The 16,185-nt window shown below is 39.8% G+C and overlaps 1 protein-coding gene across 1 annotated transcript in view; it reads right to left on the minus strand.

Annotated features, from left to right (window-relative positions):
• Positions 1 to 15,079, minus strand: part of SPON1 (spondin 1) — a 207,712-nt gene extending 192,633 nt beyond the window's left edge. Inside the window, exons 1-2 of the mRNA XM_075163225.1 lie at positions 14,440 to 15,079; positions 7,530 to 7,636 (exon numbers count right to left, since the gene is read on the minus strand). Coding sequence (XP_075019326.1) covers positions 7,530 to 7,636; positions 14,440 to 14,662 — 330 coding nt within the window. The 5' untranslated portion in view covers positions 14,663 to 15,079. The remainder of the gene's footprint in view (positions 1 to 7,529; positions 7,637 to 14,439) is intronic.
• Between the last annotated feature and the right edge of the window lie 1,106 nt (positions 15,080 to 16,185).

Raw genomic sequence — 16,185 nt, forward strand, 5'->3', positions numbered from 1 at the left:
ATGAAAAAGAATTTAAAGTTTTAAAAGTGATGGTAGTGACATAGCAAGAAAACCTTTACAAAAGGCATTCCAGCATATTTAAAATTAAGCTGGCCGAGAGGAAGTCAGGGTTACACAATCAATCTCCCACCAGCGTGAGTACGCCCTATCAAAGGGGGGCTGGGAGGAACATTGAGTGCTCAGGGTATGAATATTTAGCACAAAGGTACATATAGGCAAGTTTTTTGACATTAAATCAATGGTTATGAACTTGTTCAGATTGATTCAAATGCCCATGTAAAAGCAAGTTTGTACACGTGTCACACTACAGACTGAGTGTAACTGGACTGGACCATATACATACTAGAGGCTGGGTAATACTGTATGTGTTGGCATCTGCTCATAACGCCAATTATCAAAATACATTACTAGAAATACAAATACTTGTAACCAGCAAGTCTTCCAGACCTCCAGGAGTGGAGACTGCACAGTCTTCTCTGGGCAATCTCTGCCACTGCCTGACTGTCCTCGCAGAGAAAAAGTTCTTCCTTGTATCTGGTCTTACCCTGCCTTGTTTCAGCTTGTACCTGTTGACTTTCATCCTCCCATGGTGGAAGAGTCTGGGCCACATAAACCCCAGAGGGTTTTTACAGAAAGCCTCTTAGCTCTTTCCCTGTTACACGATAAACCAGGAAGCTACATGAAAACTCACAGAGCTGAGATAAACAAGTTGTCAACAGAAGAGCCTAGGCTAAGAAACTGAAACCCATTTTCGTTCAGTAGTGAACTAAGTTACATTGCAAGCAAGTACAATTTACTATTTATTTCCTCTTCGTAAATGTGTGTTAGCTAGTACTTCAAAGATCCACTATAATAAAATACATAACAAAGCAGTATTCAGAAATTTCTTATATTTTCTGATTTTGGCTGTGTGATTTTATGGTTTCAATAATTAATTCTAGAAGAGATGGCAATTATGTATGCAATGAGTTGAGGGAGTTCCCAAGGTATAACAAGCCAACATTTAGTATATGCAAAAAGTGCGAAATGTTACAATATAAAAATTTTTGCCTCCTTCATAACGCAAGCCCAAACCAGAACAAACAAAATAAATGTAAAGGCAGGGTGCAAAAACCCCTACGTGGTCAGAATCTAGTTTGCTTTTTCTACAGCCTCATCAGTAGCAAATAATCACTATCACAGAGCTGTTTCTCTTCTGCAAGTTCCTGGTGCTCATCACTCTTATTTTAAATTATTATCTTCTACTCTCTGAAGCAAGACATAACTATCTGCTCAGACAACTTTTAACCAAAACCTTGCCAATAAGCAGTTCAGGTTAAGGTTTCCCCAGTGTACTGGAGATTTTTGTATTTAATCTCATTCGAAGTGTTCAGGTTTTCCAATCAATGCTAGAACTGGCTGTGGCAAATACCTTTTTTCTTTTTTTTTTTTTATTTTTTAAGCTCATATTTAATCCCTGAATATCGTGATATGGAAGTCAGAGAGTTCTAGAAAAATGTGTGAAAGTTTTCATCAAAGACAATCAATTCCACCCTACGGGAAAGGTGAACTAGAGCTTGTTTTACCATTATAAAATTATTTCTTTTTTCTGTCTAGAATAATATATGCAGTGATTCTTATAGAAAGAAAATTCAGGAATACTCTTGCAAATACAAAAGACCAGGAGACTTAAATTTTACAGACTCGGAATTCATCTCTACTTTCTCAGTCTCCAAATCATATACCTGGCATATTCTGGTTCTTTCATATTTAACATACTCCTCTAATCATAGCTTTGGAACATGAATTTAACGACTGTGTACAGCTATTTCACATTGATTTATCTCCTGTTGATAATAGAAGTGCTGATCAATACTTCGGAAAGAGAATTTTCATTTAGGGGTTTGGATGCAACCGCATTCCCCCCCTTTTGGGGGATACAGCATCTGTCTCTCTTTGAAACCAACGTAGACAGCTTTGTATTCTTTTCTGTTTGATAAATATAAAGTAGGTATATAATGTCATGGCCACATAATTGCTAGGTTTAAAGCCACAAGTAAATAGTTAGGGTCCATTCTTCTGCCCCCCCATCATATGTCACTTGAGGATTATATTTCCTACTTGTAACATCTCAGCCCTCTTTCACGAAAACCTTGAAGAATTTTTAAAATTTGAAATTTTAATTAGGTAGGAACGTTGTAGTAGTTTGAGGAAGCTTTACTAAGAAACCTAAACTATGTGGTTTCATTATGAACTGGAAATTCATCCCCCTGATTTGTAAACCATTGGTGATTGAATATTTCACATCAAATCAGAGTAAAAATGCATTACTTTCATATGCTTATAAGCAGTTAAAATGATAGACTCAGTTTCAGTGATAAGATGCTGGGAAAGGGAATGTACAGAATGCAAACGTGAGCAAAATACTTGGAAGTTCTGAACACTTGTTAAAGAAGACTAAATAATTTCATACATCTCAGAATAAACCATTTACTAAGTAGGGTGATGTGCTTATATTGGGATACAAGGTTAAAAAAAAAACCATGTAAGTTGAAAGTAACATCAAGATTACATAAGTATAGCTTAATTTTTAATATAAAAAGCTTAATAAATAATTGCAGTCATTATTTTTTTAAAAAATATAAACAGATTTTTCTTATAAATACAAGAACTAATAAATCATGAGACATGGCTAAAAGCCTTTTAAGATTGCTTCTTTCAAAATGCAGTATATCAACTGGTTAAAAAGATGTAAAATTCCTGTAAAATGCTGGAACACAGCAATTGAGGAACTGCTTTTCTAAGAGCTTGTAAAAATACCTTTTAATCTAAAAGCTTTGGTAAGCACACCAGTCAGCTAAACAGTATCAAAATAAATGGTCACCAGTCAGCATGTCTTCGAAAACAAAGGCAATATTTCGGGCTATTGTTTCAGGGTAAACCTAGAGAAAGAGGACTTAGAGTAAAGAATCACTTACCTTACTTATCTCACTACTACTCCAATTTTCCTTAAATGTTTTCTTCATCAGCGCACGTCCCTAGCTTTTTTAAATGCCATACTTTTAATGGAACCTTCACTCTTGCTACTGCCAGGTCTGCTTATGTTCTTACATTAGTTTTGCACTGTTCTTGCATTGGTTTGGTGGGTCACTGAATTCAGTGACCTAAACTAAGAGTTTCCTGATTCACTCCAGAGCAAAGAAAGTCAAAAAGACACCTCCAGGAACACTGCTATGATGAATGCATTTAACACTGAACTATCACAAAAATAGTGGCCATAACATAAGAATGTAACAACTGATTATGCCAAAACAATACAGAGAAGTGTCTAATTTTGAGTCTTTATGACTCAGTTTGTCATTGTACATGATGAAAAATGTACATGAGAAAAGCAGGTCACATTTGTACACAATATTTTATGTTGGCTGTTTAATCGTCAAGTATGTATTTATAAAGTCCACATGGTGGAATGGTGAGCACTTTGAAGGATAGCACTGTAGCTCAGAACTTCCTTGATAAATTGAACAAAGCTCTACACTTAAAAGGAATAAAATGCACAGACAGAAAATGAGGAATCACAATATAGGCAGCAATACATGCAGGAAAGCATTTAGGACTTTATCATGGACCTTCTGTACAATACTGAGATGCTCCTGCAATAAAGGCAAGTTGCATACACTTAGAGGATTCTGCATGAAGACAAGGGAAGCAATTATGATACTCCAAAAGATTATTGCATCTAAATTCTATATGATTTTATGCTGAGGGTCCAGATTGACTATTGTGTACAATTCTGGGGAATATAAATAAGACCGAACTCTCGACTGCAGAAATGGTAAAATTGAAAAAAGATGCCCTACAACAAAAATATGAAAATTTTAATACGAAACAGGTAGAGAGTGTGTGGAATTAGAGAGAGAATAAGGGAAACTTCAGAATAACTGTCTCATAAGATATCAAGAAAATTCTTAATTTAGAAAGATTATCTGATAAGAGAGCAATTTATCCACTGTTAGTGAAGACTCAGTTTAGACATTAGTAAAAGCTCTATAAAGTTTTCTTTAAATTTTCTATAAAATATAATATATTGAAGTGTTTGAACAGGCCACTTGGAGAAAGAAATGTTTTGTTGTTGTTGAACACTTCTTCAGAACAGATTCAGAAAGCATCCACCAAGAATTTTCTTAGAATATTTATTTTTCCTCAGAGAATGAGGAAGATAGATGAGATGAGGTTCAGCACTAAATTTGTATTATTCTACATTATTTACCAGACTAAATCTATTACATTGCATAGTATGTTGATTAAAATGGCCTGTATAAATACTGTTCTATAGTCAGTCAGTGCTTGATTGTTGCCCTCGAGTATTATTTGCCTTCAAACAATTTGCAGACTGTTGCTAAACATTACAAAAGAGCAAGATCAGCAGTCTGCATGACAACAGCTGGGAATGGCTTGTGTAAAGAGGCCAACAGGACATGATATCCAAAGCTTTCAGAGCGCTGCACTGCACCCCCAAGTTGTACAATTACTACTGGCATAAGAAAGAACCATATTATTATATCCCCAAACTTCTATGACTGAATTTGGCATGTCTAGTTCCCCAGCCATATTTAATTTAGCTATTTAACATATGTTTGCCTGTTTGTGGGAGACAATGTGATTTGTTAATTTTAAAGCCAAATTGTGCCCTGGGTGTGCTACAAGGACAAAGAAAAAGAAGTTTGGCTGCATTAAATAAACAAACAACAGTAAAATCAGATTTTAAAGTCTCAATTTTCTCAGAGGAAACCAAATTTAGAATGGTGGAGTCCAAACTACACTTCTCTAAAGGTCTCTACTCCACAGCAAGTATAAAGGTATCCAAAAAAAGTACAGAAAAAAATACCTGTCCGACCAAAAATTTTAACCGCTGTGCTATTTATAGGATCAAGACCCTGCAGCTTAATGATTAATGAAGGTTGACCGTACCTGCTGACTTGCAGAGTCAGACGAGTAAATGAGCCATGAGGAGGTTGTAAAAGGCAGAGCAAAGCCCCTGCAGGGTGAACTCATGGCATCCACTCACTGCACGTTCATCCTTTGCAATGGGCTGCCAGAACTCAACCTGCTGCAGCATGACTGTGATTACCAAAACCAATGTTTTTCCAGCCCGAGTGTACCATGTCCGTATCAGTCACTGAGATGTTAGTCCTTATTTAACACCTTGCTACTCTAGCACATGCCCCTCTGCAGCACCTTGAGGCATTACACCTGTTGATCAGTTTAACACTCAACAGCTGTGCAAAACCGAAGCCACAGCCCCAATGGGATCTTGACCTGAGTACAGACTGTGGATTCAGGTTTTCCCCATGAAAGACATTGCAACCCGTACTTCATGATATGAAAGTGGCACTCACAGCCTTGAAAATAATGGTGTTTTACAGTCTCTGAGGCATGAGGGGAAAACATATGTCTTATTTGGTCAACTTTCATTTCTTTCTATCCTGGTTATACTGCAAAGTCTTGCTAATACGAATGAAGCACTTGCTTCATGCAGTGCATTCATGTGCTTTGTTTTGACTATTATTTGAACAGTAAATATGTCTCCTCATGGAGGCAGAGGCTTCTGCCAGTAGTCCAGAAGTAGCATTTAGTCTCTTGCCACTATTAAGGAATTTTCACTGAGTTCTGTTCTACTGAGTAATTCATTGCACAACATATCTCCATCTGAGCACAGAAAATACGTAACTGCGAGTGGCATGCAAGTTATTGTACACAGTTTTTTCTTACTCTGCACAGCTATTTAGACACATTAGGATCTTCACATTATCATAAAAACACAGTGCAAACCATTGAACTAAACTTCTTTTTTTCTTCTCTAGTTACTAGCACCTGGCCATGATACAAGAGACATCACTGTAAGCATTCATTGGATACTTAAATAAGAATCTTAAATGTGTATCAACACAGGCAGAACTGGCAGGCACTATCTGAATGAACTTCAGTTCATTGTGCTAATGCGGGATGAGCACAATGAGTACTGTTTGTGCCACAGAAATACAAACTTAGTTATGCATAAAATTTGAAACTCTCATCTGCCAATTAAAATACCGATTTTAGATTGCAATCCATACAATAAAGCTAATTAAACAATCTTCTCTCCTCTGAGATCCATTGGGCTTTTTTCTGATCTATATAGAATTTCCATTTGCATCGCACTCTGCTGACTTCAAAATTCCTCTGTACTTCAGCAACGCTTAGTGAGTTTCTCACTACATTACGAGTTAGGCGTAAAGGCAGAACTCAGGCCAAGTCTTTCGCATTAGCCACAGCTATAGAGACATTAACAACTGAAATACAGAAATAAATGGTGACAAGTTTCTTTTAAAATAGATGAAGCACCGCCATTTCTACTCCTTAACATCAGCTGATGCTTTAATGCTAGGTTACTTTTAAAAAAAAAAAAACAAACCACTGTCCATATTAAACAGATTTCTCCCAAATAACATCAGGAAATTGTTAAATTTTAAGGAAGACAGAGTTATTCCAACATCAAATAAGTTCTTCTAGATTTTCTTACAAAACCTGTGAAAGAGGCCTCTAGGCAAATTCAATAGGAAAACAGGGCAAATACGTATTAAGTTTGCACATCATATTTGCTCTATACAAAAAACAGAAGACGCTTCAGGAAGAGATGCTAGGATTAACTTGATTTCTGTCTCCTTGTAGATCACCAAAATTAGAACTTTTGAGTATTTCCCTTGAAAACATAGAAATGCTTCTTTGAAGCAAGTGAAATCTTCTATCTATAAATCATTATTAAAATTAGTATCAATACTATTACCCATACAACCAACATCATTCAACAATATTTCTAAGTTTGGAACGTCAAATAGCAAACAATACCTCATCTGAGAATCAACCAACCTACATAATTTCTACCTACTTTCATAAATATGATATGTATTCTCAATTTCCAGAATTCCTTTCATGCAATGTGATCTTGAAATACCTAGAAATACTATTTTGTGAATCATCGCTCTGGATTCTGATCCTTTTCATAATAATAAACAACATTTCATCCCACTGAATGCATTCGTTAAGTAAAATACTACTGAGCATCAAAAAACAGCGGAATCTAATTTATGACTGATAAAACAGTCATTACAGCTGTGGCAAACACACTTCTCAGAGGCATAATCTACATCTGAATGGACAAAAACATCTAGGCAAAGAAATACAAAAAGCAAAATATGAATAAAACGATTTTCATATTCACTTTGGATAACAAATTCAGGTGTCCTAGGCTCTAGTTCAAATAACTGATGCTCGTGTTTAACTGTAAGAATGTGGGAAGGCGAGCTGAAGTGAAGGTACAAAAGCCTTGACCTCTTGAAGAGGTTGCATGGAATATTAAATATGTTACGTGGTTCTCATGTCAACATCCACAAATATTTATGCTTACTTACGCATAGTCTGCATTCTGCTGTGCAAATAGCATCTCCCTTTGAGCCAAGCATACAGTAAGGAAGACTCCTGGAGGTATAGATCAGGGAAAGTTCTCTCACCTGAAAAGTTCCTGCATGGTCTTCTTCTTTGTCACCTTCTTTTCCTTCCTTGAGAGCAATCAATGTGAATCCTCGAAAGTAAGCAGGAGTGGCAGCAGAAAGTGTCACTGAGATATAATAAACAGAGAAATAATGAAAACATAACATAAATTGTGAAATCAGCCACTTGCATATCATTTCACAGTTCAACTTGAAATGTGCATGTTGTAAGCTGGTATTAACAAAAGCTAGAGCACCAACAACATGGAGCAGAGCCAGCCAGAATACAAGAATGTTCAGTCCAAGTTTCCACATAAACTGAAAAACACTGGCATGATGTGAAATACCTCAGCTATTTTTTTCCACGCATGCACACACCCTTCCCCCCCCCCCCCCCGCCCTCCCCCAAGCAGATTGCTAATCTGCTCAGATCTCAGATTGCTCAAATCTCAGATTGTTGGTGGTGTTGGTTTGGGGGCAGGGACACACGTGTGTGGTTTTTTTTTCTTTGGGTTTTCTTGTGGGTTTTGTTTTTTTTTTAAATGTGAGGAAACGACTCCTGAATATTTGATTTCAGCTTTTGTCCTGCTCTGAGCATAGACAAGGATCTAGGCATTTTAGTACACAGAAAGCGTTTTTTAACTGTAGAGCAAGACGTCCATACTGCCTGCTCCAGCTCAGCTACGCAAAACACAGTACTCCAGCTGATGGAGATGGTCGCTCTAAAACTATCCTTCCTCTCCCTTAACCTCAGGGCAGAACAGGACACGAAGTTAAACTCATGGTTAAAGCTGACCTCTAAAGATTGTGCTGCCAGCTCTGACTGCCAAAGCATCCTACACATCAGCAAAACACCCTTCTTCACACACCAGTCCTGACCAGGAAGGCGCCATTGGATCCACCAGCAGAGAACAAATAGCATATTGCTGACTAATCTGATTTTCCCATGCTCAGCATCAGGATTACATCCCTCATTTTCTGCTAGTGCAAGACGCCTTTTTATGACTTTTTTATTTGCCATCATCAGTGCCTAAGCACCGCCCAGCAACACCTGACTTACATCAGCTGTGGCTCTTTTGAACACTATCAGAAAGATGGAATGAGGCAGAGCTTTGAGGCAGGACTTTTGGGGGGGTTCTAAAATTACTGAATGCTTTTTCAACACCTTATAGGAAACCTCTTCTGAAACAGAGGTAAATTTTAAGGAAAAATTCTTTTTGAATTAAAGGAAAAGAGACAGAAAACTGGATTACTAATACTTTTAAGTAGCTTTTACTTTAAGCATAATGCAGACAGCGTTGCTTGTAGCACACTATTGTCACACTCTCAAACCCTGACTGGCACAATAAAAACTGAAGACCACCCAGAGTTTTCATGAGCGAACTGCAATTACCAGTGCTGTTTCATAGAAGAGTATTCACAAGAGAGTCCCTCTCACACAAATGGGCTGTAAGGGGTTGAAACACATTACTAAAAATGACAGATTGCCCTTAAAAGATATGGATTTCAGAATATGTCCAGAGTTCATTTGGAACATATAGAGAGCTTTTTGATCTAGAAATTCAATAGTGGAAAAATATAAAATAGGGTATTTGAAGATTTCTAGTATTATGCAGCTGTATTCGGGTCTAAAAACTGCAGTGTTTGAACCAATACATAACTTTTCTGACTATATGTGAAAAAGGACAATTGGAGAGATACACAAAAGGTTAAAAATTGAAATGAAAGTGCCATGTTTAGACCCGTACACCTGCAAACACCTGTACAAATCTAGAGTAGTGATGGGCATAATAGCAAGCCCCCCAACTCTCAAGATTCTCAGCACACTTTTCATTCCGTGAAACCTTATTGTGAGGTTAAACCTCAACATTTTTGAGGAGAAAGAAACTTTCTCCTCACACTGGAGGAACTGAGTAGCAGCATAATAGCATTAAAATTTCTGATTACATTTCTAAGTATTGATCCAAGTCATTAATTCATTATCTGCCCAATAATTAGTATTATTAGCCCAATTTTGCAAACTTTTGTAGCTCTATCTAAATGAAAATCCACAGCCCGCCTCTCAGTTGCAGTAGTTGAGAAGAACACACTGCTGAACTCAACGAGGATGAATGCATTACACTTGCTTGAACACTGATTCTTAGAAACTAATTGCAATAAAGGTCTTTTACATGCAATATATTTTTCCGTATATTATATGTAATTCAAAAGTCTGAATCACTATGAGTAAAAGGTTACACCAGAAATACTTAAATACTTATGCAAGCAAGCAGAGAATCCAGCTGTGAATTGACTCAACAGTTATCGTCACTTTCCTCACAAATTTACAGATCAAACCAGTTTTCAAAATTCTAAACAAAACACCTACCTATAAAATACAGGACATCTGAAATGCTACAAAAGCCATCAGAGAAAAAAAAAAAAAACAAAACCAAACAAACGAGGAAGATAATTCTAAAGCCTGACTCATAGTTTTTGAATGCCTGGGGTTAGCAATACTCATGCTGTGGTTGCACAGTCATTTTAACCCAGAATAAATCCATGCTTCCTCCAACGTGAGTGATCCTGCCCTCCCCCACCCCGCACTGCTCCTACAGCAGCCGCATCCACGCAGCTGTGCTGTCAGCGGAACTAGGGAACACATCCAGCTGAAAAGTAAAACAAAAAACCCCAACCAGAGAGTTCAGCTGGGTCCAGTCCCCGAGTGGCTGCACTGCGCAGCCCCAGGAGCACTTCTGGCCATGGTGGGGACACCCAGACACCTGTGAGGCGCCAGGAGGGTGATGATCCGCAGAAGCAGGGCGGACTCATGTGGGATTTAAGTGCCTGTGCAATCTCGGCTTAAGGATCCCAAGATGAATGTGTGCTTTGGTCACCCCTGAGCTAGGCCAGAACAAACGCTAACATCTGAGCTGAAAAGATTCCTGTCAGTTCTCTGAACTGTCCAGTGTGCCAAGATAACATTGCAGTGCAAGGCTTTATTTGAAGCACTCCTAAATACAGAGCCTTGTTATGGTGATGGTTCACTGGCTCTGGACGGATCGTTTCAGCACAGAAGAAGGAGGCTTGCGTTGCACCGGCAGCAGTGGGAAGCTGTCAGACGACATCTGGCTTTCACAAGAGATAGCAGCTCCTCGTTGCATAAGAGTCGAGAGTTCTTGGGCTAAACTCTGCCATTTTAAAGAACAGCTGAGTATTGCTCACACTGTGTTCACATTAATTAACGTTCACTGAACAATATGAACTTCCTGTAAAGATCAGTTAAATCTCAGTGCAAGTCTCAAAGTTAAGGATTTTACTTTAAAAGGAAGATTACATATCAACAGTTACTTTTGTCTGTTTCCATCCCCTCTGGCAAATCTCCGATTCCCTTACAAGTTGCACTTTGGCACACACCTTCAACAACTCCTCTTTCCCCAGTGTCCCCAGCTAAAGGTGGGGTGATCAAAGCAATTGCTCCTTTGGTTTCAGGCAGGAAACCTGACTTTCCACAGCCTACGCTACAGCACAGCCTGTGTTGTACGTTGCACAAGTACCAACAAATACACTTTTAGTATCTACTTCTATCCATAATTTGTGAAACATGAGAATCTCTAAAATATTTACAGAATGAGGGTTTATTGTAAAGTATAGAAAAGAATGTTTGCATGTCGGAGGGAAGAAAGAAATGGAAAGAAAAAGATTCAAATTCCTTAAAAGTCCTCAAACTAATGCAATGGAGTGTGTAACGTTAACTGAGCTTGTCCGTGAAAACTGAGAAGGTGAACAGACCTACAAGTGGAAATTCCGTTAAAAACAGAAACAGCATCTACATAGAAGGTATATCTAAGGACTATACTAGTCAAATCCTCATTTTCTTCATCAAAATAACAATTTCAGAAAATTATGGAGGAAACTATGTACCTTGCATGTTAGCACACGAAATGGACATACTACTGCCTTTTTTTAGAAGCAATTTCAGTTATATTTTTAATAGGATGAAACACCCAATTTTTCATGGAAATCTCATGCAATCATTAATCTAACTCTACAGGTCAATAAAGCTAGGACTGAGTACTTTCAAGGATCATTACCCTGTAACACCATCTAAACTTAAGGCTCATTTGTGCCCTTTGAATGCAATGGGAACTTTGACTTTCAGTGGAAGCAACAGCAGTTACATCAAGGTCTAAGTTAACCAACAGGTAGGAGAGGACCTCAATCCCAGGATGGCGTGCCCACAAACCTGATCCTACGAGAAGACCTCCCCACCACAAGGGGAGAGGCAACAATATCGCAGCCTGAAAGACCAGGCAGATGAAGGCCACGTGCAGGCTACAACATCAGGAGTCCCAAATAAGATGTTAGAAATCAGTCATGTCACCTCCCCTGTGGGACACCACGAAGCCCATAGCCATTGTTGCTTTGTTAGACATTAGGGAGGAAAGGAGGATGGCTCTGGCTCCTCAGCCCTGCTGCTACCTCATTTTTAATTGTCTGAAACAGGAGAAAGTGTCCTTATTTACTGCTGCCAGTGTTTGCAGACCACAGGAGGTGCATATCCATTCAAAGAGGTTATTCAGTGCTCAGAGCCATTTTCCTCTGTCACAGCTCCAGAGAGGTGGAAAACCAAGGCTTCCATACACACAGATACAGCCAGGATTTCCCCTTAGGGCAAATAGATCCTGGTTGATCTAAAAGTGAGTAACTGCAGGAAAACCATAAAAATTTTCCCAAAGACAAATAGCAGCTGTGAATTGTGGTCTTCTGATTCCCACACTGCAAGAGTGCTGCAATATTTCCTTCAGTAATTGCAGCTTGAGGGTCTTATGTGGGTGTCACGTCAACCAATGATAAGAGAATCACGAACGTAAATGGGTGCCTCTACACCATCAATTTGGTGGAGTATGGCATTTGTATGTACAGTTAATTCCTGTGTTATCCACTTTGCAGAAATACTAATTTATTCCAGGAGCCCGCTAGGGAATGTGCCAAGGATCCAGACTGCACTAAATCAAACAGGGGCCATGGAAACAGGCACATTTGGCTCCAACACAACGGAGGTTGTGCAAATCTTCTGCAGTGTTGTACATCTAGTAATTTACAGATAAAAAACCCCCACAGACCTGTCATAATCCCGCATTTTTTTATCATTAGTTGGATTTTCTACCCTTTGTATAAAACAGTAATAAAGTTCCAGTTGTACTGCAGAATTTCCTTTGGAAATGAGCTCTTGAAACTTTCTGTAATGCTGTTAGTTTTAACTATTGCCATAGATAATGTATATGTTATGGTAACATTTACTTATGTTCTTCCAACCATTCAGAAAGTGCCCTTAAAGGACTATCTACATAAGCTTATGTGCCACCTGAATACTTCAATCTTAAATACCAAAAACTTGGGCACATATTTTGGTCTACATTTTAACTTTGTACTATTAGCTGTAATTTTCTCACTTCCAAGAAGCTACGATATACTAATGTGATTTTATTAATTGAGTTCCTAAAGCCAAGACCTAGTATCTCCAGAAAATTAGTTCTGCTAATTCATCTGGGAGTTTCCTTCCCCCTACATTTCCATGCAATAGAAACGTCTTTGGTAGATGACTGAAAATATCCAATAATGCTTTTACAGAAGTAAATTCCAAAACTTTTTAAGAACATTCACATTTGTCACTATCAAAGAACTTGACACTTATCTTTATCCAGCTTAGTAGACATATCAAACTGACGTGCAACATGAAATCTTTCAGACCCAAGGTACTAATCCTGATGTCGGGAATAGTTAACCGATTTGTGGGAAACGTGCATTTCCTCACACCACATTAAAATAAATCAATTCTTGAGAAAAAAAAATTAATCAAAAATCATGCAAAGTTACAGGCTGATGCTCAAAACAGGTTAATCACTGCTGCAGATGTATTTTTCAACCTTTAAGAGAACATGATGATTATGCTCTGTGCACACTTTTTTCTCCCTACCTATACTAAGATTCTCATGTTTGTGCAATGGGAAAACATGGCTCTTGACACTGAATCTAAGGAAGGTCAGGAGAAACACTTAGAAGAAACTCTCAAAATTTGTTTTCCAAAAGTGATGCCTATAAAGTACAGTAGTACCTAAAAACGCCCAAATTCTTTTCAAAGTGCTTTTAAAATACAAAGTTAACAGTGTACTCGAAAGAGGTTTGTTTCCAAAGGCATTATATGGTGAGGCAGGAAAAGTGACCAAAAAATGCTTTTGTCTATTAAATAGAAAAACATGCTGAAATGTGCTTTGGAAGTTAATTTCAAGGATTGTATGTGAAATGCTCAGCGGAGAACGAATGCCTCCATCTCTTATTTACAGTGGTCATTAGCACCATCTCTGCCTCTTTCCTGTTTGAACCATCTGTTCGTTTCCCCAGAAAAAAAAGGGAGGTGGGATAAACATAAGTGGAAAATGTGGGAAGTTGGCAGCGTGCTGCATCACTGTTTGCCCATATGCTAACTCATTATATTAACATTCATATTTCAGGGCAAGAACAATTAGCTCCAAGTTTCCTCTCCTTCCCGCTGAATGTTAAAGCATCTCCTATTCACTGTGTTATATGTAAAGGGATAGAAAGTAGGTAAACGGGGGAAGAGTGTGTGTTTTGTACCACATCAACTTGTGATCTTGTGCTAGTGCTGAGCCAGAAGAGAGGATTCATAGAAGAAAGGAAATTCCTCTTAATACTGAGTTAATGTTTGGGAGTAAAGTGATACTGTGAAATTCAACTCCCGCTCACTTGTCATGAAAGCATCCCCAATAAAGTAATGCGTGGGAGTATATTACCCTGTCTTAACCCACACTGTCACACACACACATGCCAAAAGGGATACAGAGATGACAGGCAGAGACATGTTATAGTTTCAGAGACCCTTGTCCTGACCATTATCGTTAGTATGGGAAGTAGAGGATGGCCAACTTACCCCGGTAACTGTTTCCAGGCTTGTAAAATTCTGGATCGCCCTCCACCCTGAGGCTAAATTCATTATACCCTTCCCTCCGGGTGCCTTGGGCTCGCAGGATCCGACTGCAATATCCCTCGGATTTCGCGGCTTTCTCCAAGGTTTCGTCAGAAAAACCCTTCGCCACCAAGGGGAAAGTCAACGCCAGCAGCCGCAGGGCGAGAGGCTGCAGATGCGCTCCCATCCTCGGCGCTCCGCACAACTTTTTGTCGTCGGGGCGGCGGCGGTGCCTGGGAGCCCGGCGAGGGGCGCCGGGCCGGGGGCGGGCAGGGCAGCGCGGGCAGGGCGGGCAGCGCGGCCGCGGTCAGCCCCAGCCGGCAGCGGCCCCCAGCATGAGGCTGCCGGGTCGGAGGGACCGGCTCAGCGGCTGCCGGGGAGAGGGAGGGGAAAAGCAGGGAGGGGGCAGAGAGGGAGGGGAGGGGAGAGCGGGGGGGAGGGAGGGAAGCCTGATCTTGCCCAGATCCCGAAGTGAAGTGCTGTTTTGTTTCAGAGCCTGTGATTAGCAGCTCGGTCATGTTTATTTAGCCGAGCTGAATTCACAGGGTTCGGTGAAAGAGCGGAGCACGGGGGACGCTGCTGTCTCCTAGACATCCAGCGCAGCGGCTGGGAGAGCTGCTGCCGCTTGGGCTAAGCCCACAGACCTGAAATTAATCACCCGCATTCTTGCCGAAGTCTATAGTTACTGTAAGGATAACAAGGCTCAACGAATTTCCCGACACCCCCTCCTCCCCATCTTTCTCCAAACCAACAGACATGGTAAACATTATCAACTAGATCAGCGCAGTTGGACCAAGACAACCGCTTGCTCTCTGCACAAGCAAGGAGCATCAGCTGCAGCTTCTTGGGCGTAAGCATGTCGAGTACCACAGAGGAGAGAGATGTGGAGAGGTGGATGTGCCAGAAACATGAGATTCATTTCTGCCTCAACCTGCAGCTGTGCATATCAGAGTTGCAGGCGATGTAAGTGTACCTGCACGCACAGCGCGTACACACGACAGCTGTGAACACTGTCCACCTGAGTGAACATGGGAGGTCTGCTCTGACACTTGGAAAAATCCAAGCAGATGAAAACTGGAGAAAGCAAGGAGAGAGCAGGGTCTCATTATTTTGCCTTTATACAAGGCACACTGAGGCACAATGACACTGAATGATTTATCTAAATCCACAAAAGAAGTTTACAGCAGTGGAAAAAAGTGAACCTAGACCCCTGGGGTCCCTAACTCCAGAGTTTTGATCCCCAAATGCTGCTCTTCTCTCTCTCCCTTCACTGCTTTGTAAGTGGACGAGGAAGTCAGAGAGGTATGTCCTCAATCAGGACCTGAATACTTTCAGGATGCTAGATGAACAAGAGGGCGCAAAACCCTTTCTAACCACTTTCTCTAGGACAAGACTGTAGCAGCTCGATGAATACAACTGCATTTAAGGACAACTTCCAAGGAAGTATGGGAAATAGCAAGCAGCTTGAAACCCTCCTGGTACCTACTAAGGCATTTGCTAGTATCAGGTTTGTAAATTTTTAGGTTTCAGACCAACCTTTGGAAGTTGTTTAGCAACAACCTAATGTTGTGTGCCAAATAAAGGTGTTTCCTCATCAAGGTCTCTATGAGGATGCTGCTGAACGTTTTACTTTCTGGAAAGTTACTTGCCAAGAGCTTTGCTACTGTAACCTTGTCAATATTTTAGTCTTTGTGTTATATGTTTATAAAG

Source organism: Calonectris borealis, chromosome 14, assembly GCF_964195595.1.
Source record: "Calonectris borealis chromosome 14, bCalBor7.hap1.2, whole genome shotgun sequence".
NCBI classification, from domain to species: domain Eukaryota; kingdom Metazoa; phylum Chordata; class Aves; order Procellariiformes; family Procellariidae; genus Calonectris; species Calonectris borealis.